At 42.3% G+C, this 24771-nt stretch overlaps 2 protein-coding genes across 3 annotated transcripts in view; one reads left to right on the forward strand and one right to left on the reverse strand.

The window, feature by feature from the left end:
* Positions 1 to 525: 525 nt before the first annotated feature.
* On the forward strand, positions 526 to 7628 carry rgmd (RGM domain family, member D). Its single transcript, XM_080473562.1, has 3 exons — positions 526 to 858; positions 3745 to 4256; positions 6070 to 7628. The coding sequence occupies exons 1-3, from the start codon at positions 765 to 767 to the stop codon at positions 6766 to 6768; spliced, it is 1305 nt and encodes a 434-aa protein (XP_080329688.1). The 5' UTR covers positions 526 to 764; the 3' UTR covers positions 6769 to 7628.
* An 11532-nt stretch (positions 7629 to 19160) lies between these two features.
* Positions 19161 to 24771, reverse strand: part of celf5a (cugbp, Elav-like family member 5a) — a 179727-nt gene continuing 174116 nt past the window's right edge. The window contains exons 8-12 of one of the 2 annotated variants that reach the window (XM_080472797.1): positions 24518 to 24730; positions 24134 to 24217; positions 22666 to 22809; positions 19937 to 20100; positions 19161 to 19402 (exon numbers count right to left, since the gene is read on the reverse strand). In XM_080472797.1, coding sequence (XP_080328923.1) covers positions 19973 to 20100; positions 22666 to 22809; positions 24134 to 24217; positions 24518 to 24730 — 569 coding nt within the window. In that variant the 3' untranslated portion in view covers positions 19161 to 19402; positions 19937 to 19972. The remainder of the gene's footprint in view (positions 19403 to 19936; positions 20101 to 22665; positions 22810 to 24133; positions 24218 to 24517; positions 24731 to 24771) is intronic. The other variant, XM_080472798.1, reaches the window with a different exon arrangement.

Below are 24771 nucleotides of genomic sequence, written 5' to 3' on the forward strand. Positions count from 1 at the left end.
TCCAATCACTTTTAAAATAATTATTTCATCATCTTAATTGCTTCAAATTAAGATTTTATATTGCCTTGTCAATGCATCTATTTCCTTTCCAAACTCTGTGAATTGCCTTGAACCTGAATGGTTTAATAATAATCAATTTCCCTTGCCTAAAAAACATATCACAAAGTCACTGCAAATCCAAGGTTAGGAAAAAAAACAACACTTCCAAATAATCTTAAGTCACAAAACAAGCGACTTGTTTCAATGAATCTGTAAATAAAAGCTTCATATTTAACTGTTGAGTTACATTCACGTGTCAAATTACTTGTATCCACAAAATAACCGCAAATTATAAGATAAGCTTTGATACGTGGGACAGATACAGATAATAATCAGTTGTCTAAACTATGATAACCACAACACCGTGATTCTCCAATGATAATCGGGGCAATTATAATTTCACACCGCCCCCACTTGTTGTTGAAGGCACTCCCCCCCCCCCCCCCCCCCCACACACACACTGTCCTCGCCGCTCAGTAAATTGCCACTACATGTAAATGTGGAGTGGTTGGTGAGTGATTAGTCTTCCATTGGCCAGCCATCACCTCTCGGGCCCCGTCTCCACGTTAGACCCCTCCCTCGCGGAGCCGCCCTGAAGACAGGGGCCCCCTTTTGAATGACAGCGCCTGGGAAGGAAAGGAAGACGAATTTGGGTCTGATTTTTCCGCAGCCGCAGCGTCGATGAGCAGCAGTCGAGGAACTCCATTCTAACTGAATGGATTGGTATGGGGAGAAGCGGACCTCAGATCACGGCTAAGCGGCAGCTTTGGGACTGTGTAACGTTGATGATGGTTGTACTTTCGCTGCTATTTCGACCAGGTAAGTTTTTTTTTTTCTTTCTTTCTTCTCCCCCCCCCCACTACCCCCCCTCCTGTGATCCTCACTCCTCTCCTGCATTTCTCCCGCACTCTGAACACGGAGAAGTTAACTTTCCAACCCCCCCCCACATGAAACTTTCACTACTTTTACGCTTTCTCCGGTACTTTAAAGTTTTTGGTTGTTTTCAATGCAAGAAGCGGGGGTTGGGGGTTGGGGGGTGGAGGGTGGAGGGGGGGTTGGTTGTTTTCCATCCACAGTCGGGGACAAAGTAACTGTCCCGTGGCTGCGGAGGAGGGAGCCGCTCAGCCTCCAGCCTTCCCCCGCTGCGCTCCTCCGGCCGCCGCTAGCCGAGCCACACGAGTTCAATCACCGCCCCGGGACTGTCCCTTCGCCCGCCGTGACCACTTCTACCCCCGCTATCACGCAGCCACACGACGCCACCGGACACGAACCGTCTCCCCCCGGTGTCCCGTCTCTCGAGACGCACGCGCGTGCACACACACAAGTTGATGGAAGTTACGGCTTTTAGCTTCCCCGTTAGCATAGCAGACTAGCAACTGGCGTCCAGCACCGAGGAAAAAAACACCGAACTTTGTCCGGTGAAGACACAAATCCCCTCGAAGCGACCACCGAACGGTCACTTTCCCCCGTGTTTTCTGTGACCTTTACATCCAATTTCGGCCGGTTTATTTGCGGGAGAAACTGTAAGCACCATGGGATTTTAGTTTTCTTTTTTTTTCTTTTTTTTTTTTTTACCTATTCATGCTTCATTTGTTGACTTTGTTAGCTGCCATGCACGGGGGTCGCTCCTTTTGGCCTGTGGAGGCGGTGGTCGCTCCTCTGGACCAAACTGCAGCTTGGCTTGTTCGGATGATAAAATCCACCATATCATGCCCCCAAAGTGTCTCCTAATGCCGCCTTCATTACTGACTCGAGAGCCACACTTGATAAGATATTTAGTCGATAGTGAGTCGTTGTTTTCTGGCTTCCCAAACTACAAGTCATTTGTCCTCTCTCGAACATTGCTAATATAGTGATAGTTATGAGTATCATGTTTAAAATATTCCAAAAGGGTTGGTAAGAAGTTTCCGGGTGTTAAAGTGATCTAACTATTAGTTGCCGTCAACTTCTACAAATCTCTAGCACTGCTTTTAATTGAATGTGGTTTTGGTATTACCTTTGTATTACCTTTTTTAGTGATACAATGTAGTGTTGACCTGATTATAGTTTCAGGAATCAATGGAAGGTATATCTAACAACAAAAGTATGGGCCAGCGATGTCAAAAGCATTCGTCATTATTATTTAGTTGAACATTCAAGTACAAAATAAAATGGTGTCGAAACCATATTGTCATTCAGATTTAGTTAATGTCACCATATCTGTTAATTCACTGCCTAATACTAGGTGAAAGTGGGTTTGGCCACATGTTTTGCTCAAATAACATTGGCTCCGGGCCCAATAGGGCACCATCAGTATTTCTGTTGATGAAACTTGTTGAGGATTAAACTCTTTTCAGACTAATCTGTAACCTACAAAGATTGTCTGGTTATTTTGTTTACTCCTGCACTCTTGTTTCCCACATGGTCCTTGTACTTGTCGGCTTACTACATTCTGTATCCTAAAGAGCATTTGGGGAGATGCGTGGCCGTTGATGTTTGTGTAGCCGGCCGCTGTCCAAAAGTGTCAGTCACCACAGACTTTGTGTGACCCTGCAGCGAGACGATGGGGGGGAAATCTGCTGGAATTCAGAGGAGGGATGCCTCCAAGTTGACCTCTCTCAGTCCATCACAGATTTATCAAGGCACGTGTTGAAGTACAGATACTGTGTGGCACATTAATCATCTCTGCTACTTCCTCGGTGTATCAGGCTCATGAAAGAGGAAGAAGTGGTGCCAAAACATTTGTGTCTTGGTGTTTCATCTCCATGCTCATCCTGTTGCCTTTTTCCGGGCTGTTTAGTGATTTTGAAGGAGCTTTGGACTAAACACATTTGCTGTGTTGCAATCAGCAGAGCAGTCTGTTAAAATTGATCCAGGGCTTTCGGTAATAAAAGTGATGAATGTTGTTGGCGATTGTGGCTGACCCTGATTTGAAATGAATACAAACCCAACAGGAGGCAACATCAGCATTTCAGACATCCAGCTTGTGAATAACAAAACTTGTGTGAGCTTAATGAATATCCACACTCTTCAAGTCTAACATTAGCATCTATACGTCTTTGTTTTCTTTGATTGCAATACACCACTTGTGAGTCATGACCGGATGCACAAGGTTTCGGCTGTGCTCTACTGCCCACTACTTTTCCAGTTTGGACCCCAAGTTTCCTACCACGTGGGACTATTTCCCCATCTTCTTTAGCAATCCTCTTTAAGTCAGCTGCAACCATGCACTGAGCCCTGCGGTGCCATGCAGTGTACCTTAATGGACTCCAGTTACCTGAGCAACAGCCAAACCACACTCAGCACCCCTCGGGCAAACTAACACAGGTCGGTTTCCTCCAACAGTGAGACTACGTGCTATTTCTGTGAGGGCTAGTTGGGGGAAATAAGTTTTGACTGACTCTGGAGCACAGTGTGGGAGCAGCGCCTCGTGAGCTCACCCATTTGGGTTTTAATGGCTCTCCTGATTGAGCTTAACTTGATAGTGGAAAAGTTTGAGTGCTGCCTCATGCTCTGAGCTGAGGTAATGCATCTGTAAATGTCAGATGGAGGAGACTCTCAGTAAAAGGATTTGTTTTCCATAATGTTGGAATTGTTCAGCAGTGGGGTTTTTTTTTCTTTTTTTCCTTAACCAATATATTTAGGGATTAAATACAAGAGATTCACTGACATGTGAGAATATTTGAACCACATGGCAAATTTATGGCGGTTGTCTTTGTTTTGCAGCTCACTGCCAGCAGTGTCGAATTCAGCGCTGTAATACGGAGTATGTGGCTTCTACCTCACCGTCCAGTGGTCTGCAGGACGACGTGGCTCTGGATGTGGACTACTGCATCGCCCTGCGGGCCTACGCGCTGTGCACTCGGCGGCAGGCGCGCAGCTGCCGGGGCGACCTGGTCTACCACTCGGCTGTCTTTCGGATCAAGGAGTTATTCTCTCAGCACAACTGCTCAAGTGATGGGCCCACCTCTTCCGCCAAGGTCCCCAGCACGTCCCGGCCGGCTGTGTCGGAGCTCTGCAACTACGAGAATCGGGTCCTTGTGTCGGGCTCGGCCGGCCAGCAGAAGAAATACGCCCACTGTGGATTATTTGGAGACCCGCACCTACGGACTTTCCGAGAAGAGTTTCAGACCTGCAAGGTGGAGGGGGCGTGGCCTCTGATTGACAATCGCTTCCTGTCGGTGCAGGTGACCAATGTGCCAGTTGTCCTTGGGTCCAGTGCCACGGCGACCAGCAAGGTGAGGATACATTTATAGCAACACCTTTTTTATTTTATTTTTTTCTTGTGAGCCCTTTTAAATTAAGAAATTCAGTTTAGGTTTTTGTCTTGAGGAGCTTGGTGAAGTTATTTTTTTACAATATAATTTAAAAATATTAATACAGAATAGATGGGTTTGTTCATAATTTAAAATGTAAAAGAGAAAAGTGAAGATCGATAGAGAAAGTTAGGGGTAAAAATAGATTTATAGTCTCCTGGAGATAGATCTCAGTCATATTTGGTGCCACTTGTTTACAGGGTACTTTATTTAATACTCAGTAAATCAGACCTGATTGTTTTCAAAGTACTTTGAGTAAACACCACACTATAGCCCCACCATTTATATATCAGATGTGTGCTGTGTTCCTCTGAAAGCATTGCTCCAAACAAGCAGGCCATCTTTTCCACCCCTAACTTGCGACCTTATGCATCGACATAAAGTATCAAACATGTGAAGTTAATCGTCATTCCACGGTGCCTCTCGAGTCTCCAGCATTCCTCATGTCTTGGAGCTCCTTCAGATCTATGAGGGGAAAAGAGAGAGAGAGAGAGAGAGAGAGAGCGAGAGGAGGGCAGTCTTTCAGTGGTGTTGAATCACAGACATGCTTGAGCGCTCTACCTTTAACACATGGGTGGTCATATGGTAGTGATTAACGTTCACTCAAACATTTTCCTCCACCGCCGCTATCTGGAATGTTTTTTCACCCCTCTGGTCAAATAATTAACTGGGCGCTTTTGTGTAAATATGGAATAATTTGGAAAAATAAAGGAATAATTGGCAAGCAGCAACAACGGCCTGCTCATTCAGTCTCCACCTCCACAGATGTTTTAAACCTTTTATTGTGTCTGTATTTGGCAAAGAAAGTGTAGACTCTGTCCAGTAGGAACAACTTTATCAAGCTGCATTGGTCACCTAAACTTTGTTTTCATCATTTAATAAGTCCTCAGTTTTACTTGAACTCGTTTAAAAACTGAGCTCTTCCAATATTGCACCAGGACTTTCAGAATAAACTGCCTAATGGAAACCTGTCCTATGGGTGTCTCTTCCACCAGCGCCCGCATGCCCCCTTCATGCTTGCGGAGTTGTTTTCAGCTGCCAGACTTAAGACAGGAAATCATCCATCAAATACAGTATTCCCCTCAAGTGTAAGCGTAACCACAGCCTCCGTTTTGTCAAGATACTTTGAAGAAACAGAGGTTAGGCCCCAATTTTTCAAATCTCAGCTGGAATACAAATCACAGTCAGTCAATGAGCAAACATCAGCAGCGCCAGGAGGGTTGAAGGCCGTTGCAAAACTGTGCCGTTTGATCCAACGTCTAACCGGTGGGTTTGCTGGCGTTTACCACCGCTTTGTTTGAGGTAGTATGAGGACGGGTGATGATAGCGCTCAAACAGTAAATGGGATTGTCAGTAGAAACCTGTTGGGGTGATGATATTTACTTTGGCCTCTCCTGTTGTTGCAGTCTTAGCAGTAGGTCTTATGTACGTTACAAAAGAAACCGTAAAAGTGCTTGTATAAATTACTTGAGATTATTTCGGTGAGAATGTAGGTTAATTAAGGAAGAGGGCAGTGTGAAGCATCATCACAGTGCTGGAATCTGCGGCTTCTGGAATATTTGGTTTGTTGCCGCCCCCTTGTGGCTGCCAGTGGATTTACCCCATAGTCAAACAACCACTGAGTATTATTCATAACATCATGACAAAGCGCTCATTGCGTCAGTTTTAGGAATAAATTGTTTGAAATTTTATATTCTGTTATTCGACACAAATTTAATTTCTTTGTAAATTTCAGATCACAGTCATTTTCAAGTCCTACCACGGCTGCACAGACCAGAAGGTTTACCAGGCCACCACTGAGGATCTGCCCCTGGCTTTTCAAGATGGGACTCGCAGTGGCGGTGAGAGTGGCAGCCTCACCATCTCCGAGCGGGGCGGCTCTGGCGTCGGCCGGCAGGTGAAGATCCAAGCGCGCTACATTGGTACCTCCATCATCATCCGGCGTGTGGGCAGCTACCTGACCTTCGCCATCCGCATGCCGGAAGACACCCTGGACTTTTCAGAGGACAATGGCGGCCTCCAGCTTTGCCTGCACGGCTGCCCGCGTAATGAGCTCATCAAAGAGCACATGCTGGGCCGGCAGAGCCAGCAGCCCCGCCTGCAGGGCACCAGCACGGAGCTGGGTCCTCTGCGGCCGCCTCACCAGAGCTACACCGTGGAGCGGGCCACGGCCAAGTGTCGAGAGACTCTGCAGGTGGAGGACGTTTACTTTCAGTCCTGCGTGTTTGACTTGCTGACCACAGGCGATCCTGAGTTCTCCATGGCAGCCTATGGCGCGTTGGAGGATTTAAAGGCACTGCCGCCCAGTAAACTGAAGCAGAATTCCCCAAGAACTCCTCATCTTTACAGCCGAGGAGTGTCAAAGACGCCGGCTGCAGCGGCAGCCCACAGCACCCTGCTCTCACTCCTACTTCTCACTCTGCTGCTTTTGTAAAAAAGATTGTAGTTTGTTTTTTTGTTTTTTGAAGAGGTACATGGACAAAGACAACATGGAAGCGTTACCAGCTTGAGGAATGAGTGACTTAAGGGCATACCTATACGTATTGATGGGTGGGGGGGCTTTTTAGGAGTTTGCAATGTTGACATTTTTTTCAGTTTTTCGGTTTTTGTCATCAGAAAGATTTCTAAACAAGAATGAGAGTTTCACATTTTGCATTTTCTATGGATTCATAAATGCACATTTTGAAACCGAAACATTATTGCATGTAAACTTTAGGATTCGGTTTCCAAACATCTGTCAGCGTCACGTTGTTGCTGATGATTGGTTCCTGTCGGTCACCTAAGAACTCAATGAGTTAAATGTAAATATGTCGTGTTTTTAAGATCAATTACAGCTTCTGAATATACTCCTGAATACTTCACTGTGAAGTTAAATATCTCTCTGTGCAGATTGTTGTTTGTAATGTATTGAGCCATTCAGCTTCCAGATCCTTTTAGAAAACACTAACACCAGAAAGCACATCACAGAGTGTTAACTGCAAAATTTTGTGTATTTAAAATGCATTTTCTCTTCTCTTCCATCTGTCTTTTTTTTTTTTTTTGGTTTGTTTGTTTGTTTCAGTAATGGGCATGCTAAATACACAGGATCCAACAACAGTTTGTAAAAACTACCTATCCATAATGTATGATGTGTCTGGGATCTTCACCCTTTCTGTCAGGACTTCATTTTCTGTGAAACACTCCCTCTTCAAGCTGTTTGGCTTCCTGTTTTTAAAGGTTTAAAAAAAAAAAAAAACAACACACAAATCTTTATATAATAATATATTAAAAGAGTGTATATATATGTTTTATATTGTGTACATTTGCCTGTGTATAGATGTGTCAACTGTAATATGTTTTACATTTGTTGTGTTTAGTTGGTTCTTTGGAGTCATTGTAAGAAAAGTAAACTAATATGTGTTGTGCTGTATCTATAATTTTCTGTATTAAAGTGTTGGACGCTCCAGACCTAAAGCTGTGCCCCTATTTTGTCATTTTACCCAAAATGTTGCTCTTTCTCTTTGGTTTAGGATTCTTTTGTAATTGATATGAGGGTATATTTACTGTCTCTGTCCAAACAGCAGCGAGATTTCCCCAGCTGCGTTTTGCTGTAGCAGCGTTTTCCCCGCCTGCAATGCCAGCTCTGTCCTGGTGGTGTCCTCGGTCAATAAGGCCTGACAGCTCCCAGTCTAAAGACAGTTTTGACAAGCTGGCTGTGTAGCTGTAGGGATCCACAGTATGTTCTCAGTCCCCTGTGTAAATGTTACCTCTGAGTGCTGAGCTGGCTGCTGGCTTTGCTTTTGTCTGCCAGAGCGCTGCATGGCTCCAAATAGGATTTAGTCTGTGGTTAACACCAGGTTCGAGTCAACAACAACGGCACACAATGCTGATTTTTGCATTATATATGAACACTGAGCGCTACGACGCGACACCGGAGCCGTGATCGCTTTTTATTGCCATTAAAAATGAAAATGCGAACGCTGGCGCACACGGTTTATGAAGACATTAGGAATTGATGCTCGGTGATGATCAGTAGACGTGGAGTTAATTTATATTTTTAATCAAGTTAAAGGTATCCTGATCCTAATAAGTGTGAGTGACTGCATGTTTCATCACACATGCAGTCGTATCTAATCTCCCCATGTTCCATTGCTTCAAATAAAGTCAACACGCCAGGGAACCACATGAAACAGGAGATAAGTCGATAAAATGTCTCGTGATTTTTCACTTCCTCGCAAGTGAAGCCCATTCCAGATGGCCCAATTTAGGTTTTTCTTTGATGACTTCATCACCTCATTTTTAATATAAGAAGGAAGAGTCTGGTTGGAAGAGATTGTGACAGTTTCATCCTGAGACTCACAGTTGTGTACATTTGTTCGTTTCCTCAGTGTTACGGCACACTTGACCTGATTAGTATAGTGTCATTTCCGGAAATGTTGGGGACAGTGTGTAAAACACAAATAAAGACATGCTTTATTATAAGACTAGAAAAGACTAAAACCCCAAGCTTCCTTGTTTTCATGTAAAGCACGCAGAGACTCCCAAAAACTTTCAAATGTGCTGCATAAGTAAAAACCATTCACAATTTAATTCTTCTCAACAACAGCTTGTAAACTAAGTAATGAAGGGACAATTTGCTGGTGTTTCTGGAAGGAACTGCTTTCTTTTCCTTTCTTGTCTGATAAAAGATTGAAGCAGTTCAACTGTCCCTGGATGTCCTTATAATGTGCAAGCTGTTTTCCCCCCGAAGGGTCTTCAGTTATTTCAACGCCCGGCCTCGTCCACTGTACATTCATGCTGCTGCGACGGAGGCAATCTGTGGTCCAACATCGTATTGCTGATGTAGGTAAATTAAAGTTTTCCTTAAAGGGAGCAGATGTGTACATTTCCCTACACCATAGGCGTTACTTAACCGTGTGCCCCATCAAAGAGGCTGGTCATTGAGCTGCATATTCATATTAAGCTGGGCCGTCTATCATATATTTTGTCTGCAGGAAACAGGATCTGTGGTTTTTGGGACAACAAAGACAACATTTGGATTCATTTGACCACAAAGAAGTTTTACTTTTCGCCTCAAACCGTTTTAAATTAGCTCTGCTCCAGATGAGGTGGCCTCTGTGCTCACATATGGCTTCTTCTTTGCACAGTGGGGTTTTTATTTGCATTTTCGTTGGCACTACGAACTCTTTTCACAGCGAGCGATTTCCAGAAATGTACCTGGGGTTTATACTGTGGTCTCCAGTTAGAGTCGTGTCTGTCCTTAATGCAAGTGAAGCCTGAAGGCTTAAAAATGATTAACATCCCATATTAAATTTTGGCCTTGTCACTTGCAGACAGAACTCTGTCCAGATCATTTAAATCATTCGGTGATGATATGAACTGTAGAGGGTTACAGATTTGGATTCTTTGCAAATAACCTTTTTTTAATTGTAATTTGCTCCACAATATTTATATATATATATGTTTTCCTGGATGACTTCGTAACCTGCTCTTTTACTGGCCTGCGTCTTCTATTTGGTTGCAAAATGCTCTTCCGGCCACGTGTAGAAGTACAACCTACTTTTATATCCTTTCGTTGCTCCACTGCCAACCTTCCTGAACTGTGTCAGCGTATCAAATACAAGATGAGCCTGTAAGCAGTAAAATGCCACTGTTGTGAATAAAACATGAAGTAATACAATTTTCAAATCATGGCATCGGTGTTTATTTTACACTTTTCACAATGTTCCAGATTTTTATTGAGGTTGAGGTTATTCCTTAAATATTCCTATTTTATGATCTTTATTCGCCACTAAATTCCTGGCATGGTTCCGATCAATTAAAATTGAGAGCGATCATTTCAATAACTAATGTTAGGTTATATGCATATAAGACAGTGAAGGTCTTGATCAAACAAACCCAGTGTTTCTGGTGCTTTGTGGCACGCAAACCTGCCAGTTATATTCTTAGAAATAATAGGTGATGCATACATGTGGTGACGGTATGGGACGAACTGCTTCCTGCTTGACTACTCTGTGGTGTCATAGTTAACGCTTTCATCGCAGAGCAGGAATGTTTCGAGTCCAGACGGGGCCATTCTGTGTGCAGTTTGCATGTTCTCTCAAAAAAAAAAGCCTAAAAAAAAAATACAAGCATTTGATGTTAATTGGTGACTGAAATTTACCCGTACGTGGAATTTAGAATTAGTTTTTGTCTGTGTTTGTCATTTGGTGGACTGACAGTCGGTGCAGGTTGTTTGCTGGACAGGATATATTGAAGAGTTACAGAGCAGCAATGTTGGTGATTATATTGTATGGGATTCAAATAATTAATAACTGTTCCACTTTCAACGCAAAACAATTTGATAAAAAAAAACCCCCATCTGTACCAACGTTGCTTACGAACGGACAAATTGGCAATAACGTCTGATAAATGTTATATGCATAAAGCCTTTTTCCTATTGTCTCTGTTGGTCTTGGTTGTACATGTTCTGAATCAAATGCATGAATACTTGTCTTTCGGCTGAACTCCAGCTGAGAATCAATGACAGTCACACTGCATGGCCTCACATTTCGTCATTTCAAACAAAGCTAAAAAGACTCAAGTCTGCTCATGATTCGTGTCGTCTGCCGAGCAGCGTTCCGGCAGCACTGTCAGACAGTACAACTTATATAATAACCTCATGTGAGAGCACACGCTCAGTCTGTCGAAAAAACTGCGAGGTTCTTCACAACTTGTGCACACTTTAAACTTGGAATATTCATCCTTTCACTGATGGACAGTGAACACTGTACTTTTTTTTTATTTTTATTTTTTTAAAGGAAATAGAAAAGGGGAATAATGTGAAGACGCTCCAGTTCTCTACAGACTGTAGAGGAAAACACAACACATGTGTTAGCTGAGACAGTATCCAGCATTTAGCATGTTCGCAGGACACCAAACTGTCCACCCTCTTGAAGACATCCTGCCTTGACTTTCCCTTGTAAACAAGGACAATTACAAAGCTAATGAGTTGGGGGGGGGGGGGGGGGGGGGGGGTGGAATGGGTGAGTGATTGATACTCTCAATGGGGAAATTAATTTGATATTAATAGAGCACTTGGCAAGATAAATAGATAGTGGTGTGTGAGTCCTCTCCTTGATTGATAATGGACAGATTGATGGCTGTCTTAATGCAAAATGTTCCTTAGACATAAATGGGGTGGCCTTGATGAGGAGAGATTTTACTATCCTTAGATGATCAAGTGTGCTCAGATCATTAAACGGCTCACATGGACTTGGATGTTCATGTTCACAAACATTATATACCACACAGAGAGACTTGAGGCCTCGATGCAGGAGTTGACTTTGTTTTACCAAGAACGGAATCACCAGGAGGAGCAGCTAATGTAGAGGAAGAAAAGGGAATGTGACATCAAACATGTTACATGAGGCGCATTCTGGCAGCTCAGACTCCCGCTTGATTTATTGAGGCTAAATGATGCAGAAGATGTTGGTCAGCCATCGTTGTGAACTCATTCAGCTGCCCTTGTGAGATTGTGTTTGCTCCTCAAATGATCACCTTGCATCATTCTTGCAGCTCCTGATGGCTCGTAACCCTAACCTTCTGTGCCGAAGCATTTTGCTTAATGATGCACTCACTGTCTGATTGTAGCGCCGCGGAAGAAGACGTCCAACACACACACACACACACACACACACACACACACACACACACACACACACACACACACACACACACACACACACACACACACACACACACACACACACACACACACACACACACATTGCACCCTGTTTCATGGGTCACTGCTGCAGAACAAAGAGTGAGAAGTTATTCATTTCTCATGGAGTTGGCATGAGCACGCGTGTGTGTGTGTGTGTGTGCGTGTGTGTGTGTGGTCTGTCTTTGGCTTCTCGTCACTGCAATTATGCAGCTATCTCTTAGTGCAGGCTCTCTCCTACCTGACCAACGCGATCTTTCTGTGTCTCTTCAATAATCACAGTGACAGCAAGCAAGCAGACATATCTCACCCAGTGGCTCACAGCAGAATGGGTATTGACCTACATATCAAATCATACACTCCTGGTTTGTGCGATAGAGTTGGGATGGGGTGGGGGTGCGGGTATGGGGGATGGGGGTGGGGGGGGGGCATTTCATGATTGGCATTGCTACTCCAGTAAACACATTGCATCCCTCGGGCTTCCGCCTTTTCATATGTATTCACAGTCAGAGGTGGAAAAAGAAAAGCGCTCTGCAGATTCAACAAGCTTGGACTTCCTGCCGTTTCAGCACTGCTTTCCTCTGCTACTGTAACAGTAGGGAACAGCTGAGAGCACCTGGTTGTCTGTGTGTGTATTTTTATTAACGAGACTGTGTCACCGAACTTTTAACAAATGGCCCCCCGGCACCCTGACGCCCTGAAAAACCCAGCTCGGAAATTAAGCATCTGCATCATAAATCTTAGAAAGTTACAATAATTTGCAATTCACTCCCTCATCAAAGGCAATATTACCCTAATTTATTATCTCCCGGCACGAGGGGTGCGCAAAGGCCGTGGAGATAAGAGTTTATCAGAAGGGGGATTGATTTTCATTAACTGATTGTAATAAAGATGAACTGCCTGCCGCGCACACTGACCAAGAGCCACACTTTATTGTAATTGGGACAATTTATTTCATGAGCCAGTAGCTCAACTTTTTCATCCCTCCCATTTTTTCTTCCATATCTGTCACTGCTCTGCAAAATGTGAACGTAGTGCCTCGGCTGCACTGCTCCTTTTTTTTTTTTTTTTTTTTTTGTTGCAATGAGTCGCGGTATATGGAGACCATGATTACAAGATGTACGTGGAGAGGCAATTCACCTTTCAACAGATGTTGCATAAGATTTACCTTCTGGCCTCAAAGCAGTGCTGCAGTTTTGTAACCTTGATTGATACTCAATGCCTTGCTTGTATCAACTTATTGCTTTCTGCTTGTCAACATTGTCGCTTTATTTGTTCCCCTGCCTGTGTCTCGCAGCCTTTTCCATGACACCTCCCGATGGAGAAATGCTTGATGTTTATGTGTGGTTTTATTTCGGCGTGTGTTCTGTTCCCTTCATATGTTCTCCTGACACATATTCGAGGCATCTGCCTGAAGCAAAGCAGCATCAGGTGACCTAACTGGTAAAGTCTTTGCACTCCAAGCTGACAGATCATCAAAATCCTCTTATGTACTGCACCACCCAGGACTTTTGACAGAAAACTGCCCCATCTTATGTTTCAACAGTGGTGTGCAGTCAGGGGCAGCAGGGTGAGCCCTGTCAAAAATGATTTTTCTTTTTTTTTATAATTAAAAAGTGATTCTGAAATCTGTGTCTAGAATGAATTAGGCTACTTGTTCAGCAAGCAACTTTATCAAGACAACGACTGGTTATATTTTGTGGAGCTCAAATCTCCTATGTCCTCTGAACGCATCACAGCAGTGACAGCTTTGCTAACCTCTGAACGAAGCTGGATGCTACCATTGGGTTAAAATGTTGAGTGACAGTATCATCAGCCAATCAAAGTTGAATGTGCTATTGACGGAACGCCCTTAGGCAAGCGGAGTTTCACGTGCTGGTCTTGGTGTCGTCATTGAAATGAGCTTCACTGATTGGCCCATGGGCAGGTGCGTGATGACGCACTGTTATTGTCTGCTATTCTGGAAGTGATGGCGGCTAATTTAACAGCAAGACCGGGTGATACGATAGCGGACCTGCTTCAAGGCACCCGTTTGCAGAAGAAATGGAAATTGTGAGTAGAGGAAGACTTTGTGCAGCATTTTACAAATACCAACTCTATGACTGGGTGCCAGCTAGCTAGGAGCACAACAAGCTGCTCTGCTGGCCATGTGGTGTTTCCCATACAATCGTGGCGCCCGACAGGATTAGATCACGTCAGGTTTTGGTTCGACCAACGCATTATCGCTCCGTTCATTCATCTCCGCATAGCCTCTTTCTCTGTGATTGTCATTCACTGTTACTGCTGGCCCTGACTGAAACACCACCACACGCTTCTGGGTTTCAACCACAACATATGAAAACAAAATGTTAAAATTAAATGTAAAACCATTTCTAAGAAATCAGTGAAGCAATTTTCTAGGAATATTTGATTCCTGTATATTAACATATTCCAAAGGAGACATTGTTGAATTTTTTTTTTTTTTTTTGCAGACAAATGCACCTCGAATTTCAGTCTCGCATGCCTAAGTTCTGATGTGTCATCACACAGTTGACAATGTTTTACTGGAACAGTAAATGACCCCCCCCAATACATTACAGAGACCAAGAGATAAAATATCCCACACAAATTGAAGATAAAAACTGGAGAAATGTATGTATTGGATTCTTTCAAGGTGATTTCACAATTATCACAGCTCTGTCGTACAGACAGCGTACGAAAAACATAGCAGAGAAACAAAACGTCCAGTTTGAATTTTTATTGTAAAATTGGAAAAAAGGAGAGAAAGAGAGAAAAGCCCCAATAAGCATTTCTTTTTGATACAGATCTTCATCTTACCATAACCAGAAAAAAAGAAAATAAGTGTCATAAATAAATAATTAAATAAATAAATAATTAAATAAATAAATATCAAGTTACATACTTGACAAAATAATTAATTATAAAATTGATGAATCATCAATCATTAATATGTAATCTAAGCAGCAAGTATTAAGAAATTTCAATAGGGGAAAAAATGTTTGGTTTCTCAGGCTAATACAGAACATGTTGTTTTTAAAAGTTTATTTTGGTGTTTTGTTTTTTTTCTTTTTTCTTTTCTTTTCTTTTTTTTTTATAAAAAAAAAAGATACTGCTTTCCTTGTCAGTTAATTCATGCTGTACTGACACTGCCACGGAAACAGGTGGCGCTCTTCTTAAAAATAAACAGGAAAAAAATTAAACAAAGAAAAAGCAATACTACCTGTAAACAGCATTTTCTCCGTGAGGGTCAAAGAATAGTACTGAGATTCCTCTTGTTGCGCCCTGTACGTCAGTGAAGTCTGCCCACAGACTCTGTACTGCTGTTTCTATGTTTTTGTATGCTTTGTGCTGAGAAACCAGAAAGTTAACATTTTTATAAAGCGAACACCTCCCTCCCTCCCCGAGCCACCCCCTCCCCCTCCCCCTCCCCCTCCCCCTCCCCCGACAAAGTTGAACCCTAAAAACTCTATGTACCCCAAAAAAAAGTTCCTGTGCTGACTTTCCAGAATATACAGATATCATATTTATAATAAGCTACTATCCTTAGCATTCAAACCATAGTCAAAGAATCATATTGTTAATACGAGTAGTACCATAATCATAGTCTCTAACCCTCCCGGACCCCATTGAGCATGCTCAGAGATTGAAAGGGCACCATGGCAGCATGATAAACGTCCAAAATGATAGTAGTAATCATAAAAATGAGAGAAAACGATGTAAAAGATTGACTTCAGCTCAACTGCATGCAGCTTAAAAACACTACTGGGCTCATTATTGACATTTCCTTTCTTTCTAAGTAATTCAGAGATGGTAAACAACTCTTTTTTTTATTTTTTGGGGGGGATTTCAGTGGGTTTAACTTTCTTTAAATGCTGTTGTAGATATGCTCATATTGACTCGTCTACCACGTGTACAACAGCAAACTCAATCACATTGGAAAGTTGCCTCCATCCACAAACCTTCACCTTTTTAATTGCATTTTGGTGAATTCCTTTCTTCTTTTTTTTTTCTTTGGAGAATGAAATGAAGTCAACATCTTGTCAAACTCATTACATTTCAGCAACAGCTGGCATCTTTAATTTGCATTACCCAAGCTGTTGCCAAGGCCAAATTTAATTTGATTTTAATAATTAAAATAAAAAATCTCCAGTCGAAATCCCATAAGAAAAGATTTTTGACAGTGTTTATAAGGCCCAGTCTGGCCTGGGGAAAGGAGGCCATATATCACATATCACAGCTTCCTAAAGCTGACAGTCGAGAAGAAAAAGATAATTGTAGCCTGAACTAGTCCCCCCCTTCCATAATGTTAAACTCCGTCACGAAATCAAATGTTTCAATGTGTAAACATTTTCTAACTAACACATTTATAGCATGTTGTATCTGTACGAAATTCTGGCACACGTTTAAAGTTTGATGAGGAAATGTAGTGGATATGCTTGCATAATTTGGCAATACGTGATAAGAAAAGGCATTTTTTTATAAACGTTCCACCTCATATAGTCTTAATAATGGTGCAAGATAACAGCATATACATTGAATGAAGGTAAAATTCAGGCCTATGGTGTTCTGGAAATGATGTACCCGCTTTCTAGTAACGCTAATCCAGCGAACTACTCAAATAAAAAGAGCAGCTGAGCCAAAGTAGCATTAAATGAGAGTGTGGAGTTATCAGGATCTGGAGAGGCATTTTGGAGGAAACATCTGTTGTACAAGCATACAGACTCATCGATGCCACATTTTCTGAGGACTCTGCTCTTGTGAAAAGGGCAGCATTGTGAAGATTGTTGAAGCACTAATGTTTCCCAAGTTAAGAGTGATGATCGGCGGTCTCACAGAGTCCTGAGAGCAACAAAGTCAGTTAATGGTACTTTGAGGCACAAAAAAACAAAAAAAGAAAAGAAAGAAAGCATAACTGAGTGCAAGTTAAGCAAACAAATGAGAAATGGGGGCACAACAAAAAAAAAACAACCCAAGGTAATTGATAGAAAACAAGCAACTTAAGAAGAAAGATTTCATCTCGAAAGTATTGAACGTGTGTGTGTTTTTGTGGAAAACCTCACTGCAGACCCTCGTTAAGTTAATTAATCATATCTTATATGACATGATGTGTCGTGACCACACTGTACAGGAGCCACGTGCGACCGGTGCTCATGGTAAGCTGTCGTCTTGTTGGAGCAGCAGCAGCTGTAGCAGCTACACTTACAGGCCTGCTGCTGTCTAATTGATGGATCATTTTGCTCTTAATTTGACCTCCTAAGGCTGGTAATGCCAGGCTGCTTCTCACTGTGTACATGCTCTCACTGTGCTATTATACCCTTCGGAAAGAAATAAAATATATATATATATACAGCTGCTCTTCACTGAAGAACTCGTACAATCTACTCTAAAACACTATTTACAGATCTTGTTGCAGCAACGTAAACCTTGAACGTTTCTTTGCCATAATGACGTAATCTTACGTACCCCCCCGAAAGTGTCAGACAGGATCTGCCACCACTTTCTGATCTGGGATCTTTTCTGATACTATGCACGCAAGTATTAGAGGAAAAGACTCCCGTTCAGTCACAGAGAGAGAAATGAACTCTGTCACTCAGTCAATTCATTCAAAATGCCAATGTGTGATTGATTGTGCATCTTCTTGCCCCGTGGAGCTATTCCCCATCTGATCAATATCATCATTATCCTAATTATGCTGTGGTTAGCTTTGGGGCCCCTGTGAACTGATGGTCCCTATTACGAGAGAGATATGCTGGCACTTGAAGGTGAGGGAAAAGAGAAAGAGAGGCAGGGAGGAAGGAGGAGGAGAGACAGGAGGGGAGTCTGCTCTCGCCTGCTGAGAGCAGCTGGAGGAGCTTGGCAGTGGGAGAGGGCACGACCCGGCAGGGACCACTGTGACACACCGATGGAATTTTTACAACTGCTGTCAGGCTCATTTGTATATTTTATTAAGCAGTTACAGATGCTGCGCTGTTTTACTGCTGCGCATCCAGCTCAGCCGGGTGGCACTTTTACCACAGTGCTTTATGGTCAGATTATCTGTACTATCAAGGCTTTAATGATGACGAGGAATGTTTTGCAATAACGATCCATTATGGAGCTGAGATGTGGGGACAGGAGGAGAGGACAGCGTTACCTGGCTGAACAAAGTGTACGTTTCTGATGTTTGATTTGAGTAGGTGTTGCTTGTGTCATGTTTGGCAATACAACAGGGACTGTTTTCCTCTCACAATAACACACACACACACACACACACACACACACACACACACACACACACACACACACACACACACACACACACACACACACACACACTTCCGAGGTGAAATGTCAAAATGCAATGTAGCGAAGACATGAGTGGTAAAAGAATATATCTGAACATGCCCGAAATATTGTCTAACCCATATATTCTACGCCACTAAAATAGTATAGCTTTATTATCATTAGTTTTTTTTTTAATACATTTTCCTGCAAGATTTTAATAATCTCAAACTCAGTAGCTATCAATGTAAAAGCAAAAGAAACCAAAAAAAACCCCTTTGTTCGTTTTTTTTTGTTCGTTTTTTTTTTTCAACCTGAAGCTATTTCTTCTTAAGTTTAACTTGTAATAATATTAGTAGTAGTTCGTAGTATTAGTATCATTAATACTATATATTACCGTTCGGAACAATAAAAATGTTTGGTCCTTTGGTCCCTTTGGGGTGAAAGATTTGCAGTTCAACTGTTGTTAATGGAAACCTCAGTAACCTCCAAGAGTCATAGTTCTGCGCTTGCTGAGAGACGGTGAGAGAATAAGAGAAAGAGGGAAAGAGAAAGAAAGTCTGTTAGTGGACGTACAGAAGAGCCTCTTCTTTCCACCGCTTTTTTTTTTTCTTTTTTTTGTTTCTTTTGATCTTCAAGTTTTAACCCTCATTTGTCCAGTACAGTAAAAGCCACAAGCGCCTCTTTCCTTATATATATTTATATATATATTTATATGTGTGTGTGTGTATATAATATGTATATAGAAATCTATTTGTTGTTGCTGCTTTTTTGTTTGTTTGTTGCTTAATTGACAATTCAAGTCTCAACAAGAAAAAAAGTTCTGTTGTTCAGTCTCGTCATCGCGTCTTTTTCTCCGGTTTTTTTTTTCTTCCCGTCTTCCTTGCACTGTGCCATCTGTTACTGTTACGTCCCCCGGTGAAGCGCCTCCTCCTCTTCCTCCTCTTCTTCCACCTGTTTCACATCTTCTTTGTCTACCACAACCCATGTCTTCGTAAGTAACCGCTGATATGTCTTCAAAAATTCCTTAGGTGTTGATTTTTTTTTTTTCTTAAAACATATTTTGCTTTCAAAGAAATAAAAGTTTAACTCCTCCGAAAAATCTTCACGTGTCCTCTAAAATCTGAAAAATACAAGAAAAAAGGGGGGGGGGAGGCAATTTCAAATATCACTGCTCATTAAACTGTCAATCCAAAGATTCATTTCTTTAACCTTTGGATAGTTCAATATGGCTCTATTATACCAGTGTAATGGTCTGGAGAGAGCCAGCCCACACTGGCTTACCAATCAATCTTTGTCAATCACAATGATGACAGATTTTCCCATAATTAAAAAGCCCGCTGTGCTGCATATGAAATCAGACTCTCATCTCTGCAGCGATTACAACTTCTGGGGACAAGTGAATGTAAGGCTTTAGTGTGAACTCACTTCAGTGTATCTTCTACTAATCTGTCAAATAGATAAGAAATCTATAAGCCTTTAAATTCAGGATATCATTAGGCGTCAGGAGGGCAGCCTGGGTCCATTAGCATGGCGGGGAAATACAGCTAACACTATTAAAACCGAGAGTTAAATCTTGAGCTTGCACAGAAACGGTGGCGAGGATCAAAATGTTCCAAAAACGCGACAGCTCTCAGAAACATTACAGGGTGTTCACCTGTGCTGCTGCAATGAATACTGAAGGTAGGCTGTGTCAGTAAGGGCGGCTGGCATCCTTCGGTCTCTTTAGCTGGACTTTCAACCTCTTCATTCCGATCTGAAAGCCATTCATGGCTTGAATAGCTGCCTGTGCACTCGCAGGGTTGTCGAAGCTGACAAAACCTGCGGGGGAAAGAAAGAACGGGTTCATTAAAGCTAATTGAGAATAGGTAGGAGGTGAGACGTTAGGAGGAGATTATGGCATATTACCGAGGTGGAGCCTGGAAGAGCAAGTTGACAAAGAGGTTAAAGATGGAAAAAAAAAAAAAAAAAAAAAGATCTCTAAATGTTCTCTCAGCATGACCACCATCACCTGTCAAGCTCCTGTAGCAGTCTAACTGGTGTTGCTGAAGCAGCAGCTACCTCTCAGCTGTGACACTAATCTATGACGTTGCCTGTTGAAGGAAAGGAAATACACCCTTTTTTTTTTTTCTCAGTCTAATGTGTCCGAAGGGTTAAACAATGTGTTCCAACTGTGTTTCGACCAGCTGCTTTGGTGCTAGATAACAGACATGGCTGTTACTGTTAAGACATCATTCTCTCCCCATGTTGTCTCCGAGCTGACTGTTTTTGTTTGGACGGAAAGTCATTTCAAGCTGTTTTGTGGTCCTTCTGAGAGACATGTGGGGAAGTAAGACACGTCTTGAAACTCACAGGCTTGTAGGGATGCAACTGGGGAAAGTAAGAAAACGGCACGATGCAAAGAATCAGTCTGATAAATATAAAGAATATACCTAATCATTTCGACCATGTCTTCTTTATTCAAGTTTTATTTATTGCTTAACTGGGTGCTGGTTTTAACTTTATGCTATTCTAACTTTTAATTATCACTGGAAAATTCCAGACGAGAAAAATTAATGAGTCACGACACAAAGCAGTTTAATCAAAGCATGAAACAAACATCGCTCGTCATCTGGAGAGAAGAGGGCTGCAAACACAAAAGCTTCTCTGTGTGCAAGAAAGACCAATGTAGAACACCCTGAATCCACCATGTGTAAAAAAAAAAAAAAAAAAAAAAAGAAAAAGCCCTGAGAACTCAGTGACCAGAAACTGCATTGGAGTGTGTCTCCACTGGATGCACTCCCCTGTGTGTCTGTGGCGTCATTAGAAACAGTTGATGACCCATGAAAAACAGCAGGAGCCTCTCCGCATCCGCGGCCGCCTGGGAGAGAGTCTGCTGGGTCTGCAAAAGACTCAGGTTGGGCCCATTAGGGTGAAAGCTCGGCGGCAAGACGGGATGTTGGACGAAAGCAGGGAAGCAGGGAAAACAGGTAACCCCATAACCTGCCATTAGGCGCACGCATTTGGGTTGGGAGCAGGGATGAAGATGGAAAGAAGACGCAGGCTTAGAGCTTTAAACCCTCGGCTCCGCCCTGTCACAGATTACATGTATGCTTTCCCTCCTTCTTTGTGTTTTCTTGTCAGTTGCATCCCATCAATCTAAGTTTATCCCCTCTTTCTCCCTTCCAGATTAATTACACCAGTGTGCTCCCTCCCTCCCTCCCCAGACCTAACATTATGTTGTAAATGCATAGTGTATAAGTCAATACGGCAAATAGCTCTTCTTTCATGAATTTATATCTTATTAAGCCCTCCCGTGGGGGGGAGGGACTGGTGATCAATTTTGCCCAGGGCCCTGTGGTTCCTTAAAGTGAAAACAAATGCTGATCCATAATTGTCCTTTGCCTCCCTTCCCCTCACCATCACTGCCTGCTTCCACAAAGTTTTTCTAAGCCCTGTGGCTGGTTGGTGTGTTCAGGCTGACGGAGCTAAATAGGACAAGAGGTGTGTGAATCAGCCTCAGCAGTAAGGGTATTGACAGATATTGGGGTTACAGAGCAGCAATGAGGATGCTGATGCAGCACCTCGAGGTTTCCAGGTCACACAGCTGCCAAACAGAAACAAGGACATGCAGTCTGATCGACTGCATCATGGCTAGTTTGGCTACAATGTACTCAGCACATTTTATTTCTCTCCAGCACTGATGCCAAAACACAACAGTCATCAAAATGCAAATTCAGGTCAGTCAGTCAGGGAGATGATCATTTAATCCTTTCTGTCTGTTGCTGTGTGATATATGTCTACAGTTCTCTGTAAAACTAAACGTGTCCCTTTGCTGTCAATTATTACAATCAGATAGTTCGTGTTTATTGTCATAAACATACAACCAAAAGACATCAAGCACTATTTCTAGTGTAAAGAAGAACAGTGGTTTCTGGAAGTGATAATATGGCCCCCACAGAGGGTTTATCAACACGGTGGAGTCCACATTTGCAGAGTGCCTTCAAATGCTGCATGCAAGTGTGCTGAGAAACCAAAATGCTATTGAAAGGCAAAAAGAGGTCACCAAATACTAATTTTATTTGGTTTAAAAACTAAGAATAATTCAATGCCATCTATGTTGAAAGCACATTTGCTTTACCGCCTAAAACTCGGCAGCTGTTATTGAGAACGTTAGACCGTATGCAACAAAAAAGATTACAAAAACAAATGCAATTCAACATGAGGTAAAACATGTGGTGTCAAAATGTGCTACTGGTGAGAATTTCACCATTAATATGTGATAGTTGGCAGCACTGTCTTAGGTAACTTCAAAATGACCCCATATTTAATGATGTATTGCAGTATTACCATCACACTGTGTCTCACCTGCCTAACTATGTAAGTGCGTGGTAGTGAGAAACTTACCAAAGCACTTGCTCTGGTTGGTCGCCCGGTCCATGAAGACTTTCGAAGAGATTACGGTACCGAAGGGCAAAAACATCTGCATGAGTTCATTGTCTCCAAACTCCTGTGGCAGGTGGTAAATGAACAAGTTACAACCCTCCGGACCTGCAGACATCCCGCGGGAGACAGAGAGAAAGAGAGTTTGATGAAAATCAGGAGAGAGAGAGAGAGAGAGAGAGAGACACCGCTGTGAATTTGTTATTTTCATCAATGCGGTCTCACATCTGACTCATGTAATTGGATAAGTGAAAAGAGCTGTCTCGGACATCTGTGACACAATCAGTGATAAACCATCACTGCTCTTAAACACACAAAGATAAAGTGTTTCACTTTGATTTGCTAATGCTGTGTGACTGACAGTGAATTAGGTAGATATAAATTGGTATTTACATCGACCCAACTCTCCAGATTGAATGTGACTGTATGGTGAGATAAAGCTGGATGACTGATCACATCATTTGATGCTAAAAAATACATTTCAATTTGTTTGAACATAGTTTTACTTCCATTTTCTACTCTGTGCACTTCTGAAACTTTTCTATAATGTAACTGTTTTCTCCCTGTTTGCCCATTTTCACTATTAGGGAAAAAATATATATCTATATCAAGAAGTATATAAAGGGATGTATAAATATACTAAAGAGAATATATTATGTGTTTTGTTTCCAGAGCTTCATCATAAAAAAAAAAAGAAGCTTGTAAATCATTTGCATATTTAAAATGAACAATATTCTCTACAGGCCCTTTATTATCTTCACGCAATATAATGATATCGTAGATAAACCAAGTCTTCAAAGTGATTCCAGGTTTCAGTGATTGAACATTGTACTCATTTTCATGGTTTTATCAGAGTTCGAAAGTATGTGAGTTACAGGAATACAAGATTTTGGAAGAATATTTGCAAAGAAATGTAGTTAAACGAATGTATACTTATATATTTGTAAAAGATAAACATTTTAAAAATGGAATACAGATACTGTTAATTCTCTAAATCACTTAATCTTCACCTGTCATCTCTGAAGGAATTCGACACAGGTATTTCTCGTAAAAGTACCTGCTAGACAACTGGTGATATCAAGCAAATTCAAAAATGATCAGAAACCAGAGGAATAGGAGCCCATGTACAAGTCATTGTGGCCCAAGGACTTGAGCAGTAAGACTGTCTGATGACAGACGAGTTTCATCAGCTTGTCACACAAGTCACTGACTGGTTTTCTGACCCCTCCATTTTGACAGATTTGCGAACAATATTTGAGAGAAATAGGTCTTTTGTGGACACAGCAAATGTTTTACATCTTTGAGTTCAGCTCATGAAAAATGGGAGCAAAAACAAAAGTGTTGCGTTTCTATACTCGTTCAGTGATCATTGTTGCAATTCAGGAGATGAGATGTGTGAAGTGTGAAAGTAATAATGTTCTCTCACCCTCACCTTCTCTCTGCTGCTGCTGGATGACCTGGGGTGGCTGGGGCAGTGTTTGGCCGATGGGAGTCAGCGTGGTGGCAGGGTAGATTGCTGCAGACGGGGAAAAGAGAAGGACAAAAAGAGGAAGTGAGTTTAGAAAGAGAGGAGAGTGCCCACAGAGAATGGTGTCAAGGATAGTTAAGGTCGACCACACAAATGTAACATGTAATCAAAGCCCCTCTAATGTTGTGTTCTGAGGCACTGTGCTACACTATCTGAATACTTACAACCTTGCACTCCTACAGTAAACACCCCGCAGTAATTGCCTCGTAGCTGCTATTCATTTAGCATTTACGACCAAGTGTAAAACCCTGGCAATACAGTAGTAAAGAAAGTGCTCCTGAGCCTCACCTGTGTATTGCTGTACACCAGTGAAGGCTTGCTGGAGGGTGTCAGCAGCAGTGGGGCTCTGGGTGGAGTAGGGAGGCAGGCCGTTGCTGTATACAGTCTCCACGGCAGGGTGTCCGTTGGGCTGATGAGGGATGCCGGTGAATCCGTTGACGATGGGCGTGACGATGCTGGGCATGGCGGAGGTGGTGATGTTGGCTGGTGGAGAACTAAGGCCTGCCGGGAAAAATGTTGCACTGTAACCGGATCACAAGCCC

Source organism: Lipophrys pholis (assembly GCF_963383615.2).
Source record: "Lipophrys pholis genome assembly, chromosome: 10".
Taxonomy (NCBI): Eukaryota; Metazoa; Chordata; class Actinopteri; order Blenniiformes; family Blenniidae; genus Lipophrys; species Lipophrys pholis.

What these genes read in the sequence shown, in the direction of transcription:
- rgmd (XM_080473562.1), top strand. Translation starts at nt 765, where the DNA reads ATGGGGAGAAGCGGACCTCAGATCACGGCTAAGCGGCAGCTTTGGGAC. An exon ending in TTCGCTGCTATTTCGACCAG is followed by an intron (nt 859 to 3,744) that starts GTAAGTTTTTTT and finishes TTTGTTTTGCAG; the next exon opens with CTCACTGCCAGCAGTGTCGA. An exon ending in GTGCCACGGCGACCAGCAAG is followed by an intron (nt 4,257 to 6,069) that starts GTGAGGATACAT and finishes TGTAAATTTCAG; the next exon opens with ATCACAGTCATTTTCAAGTC.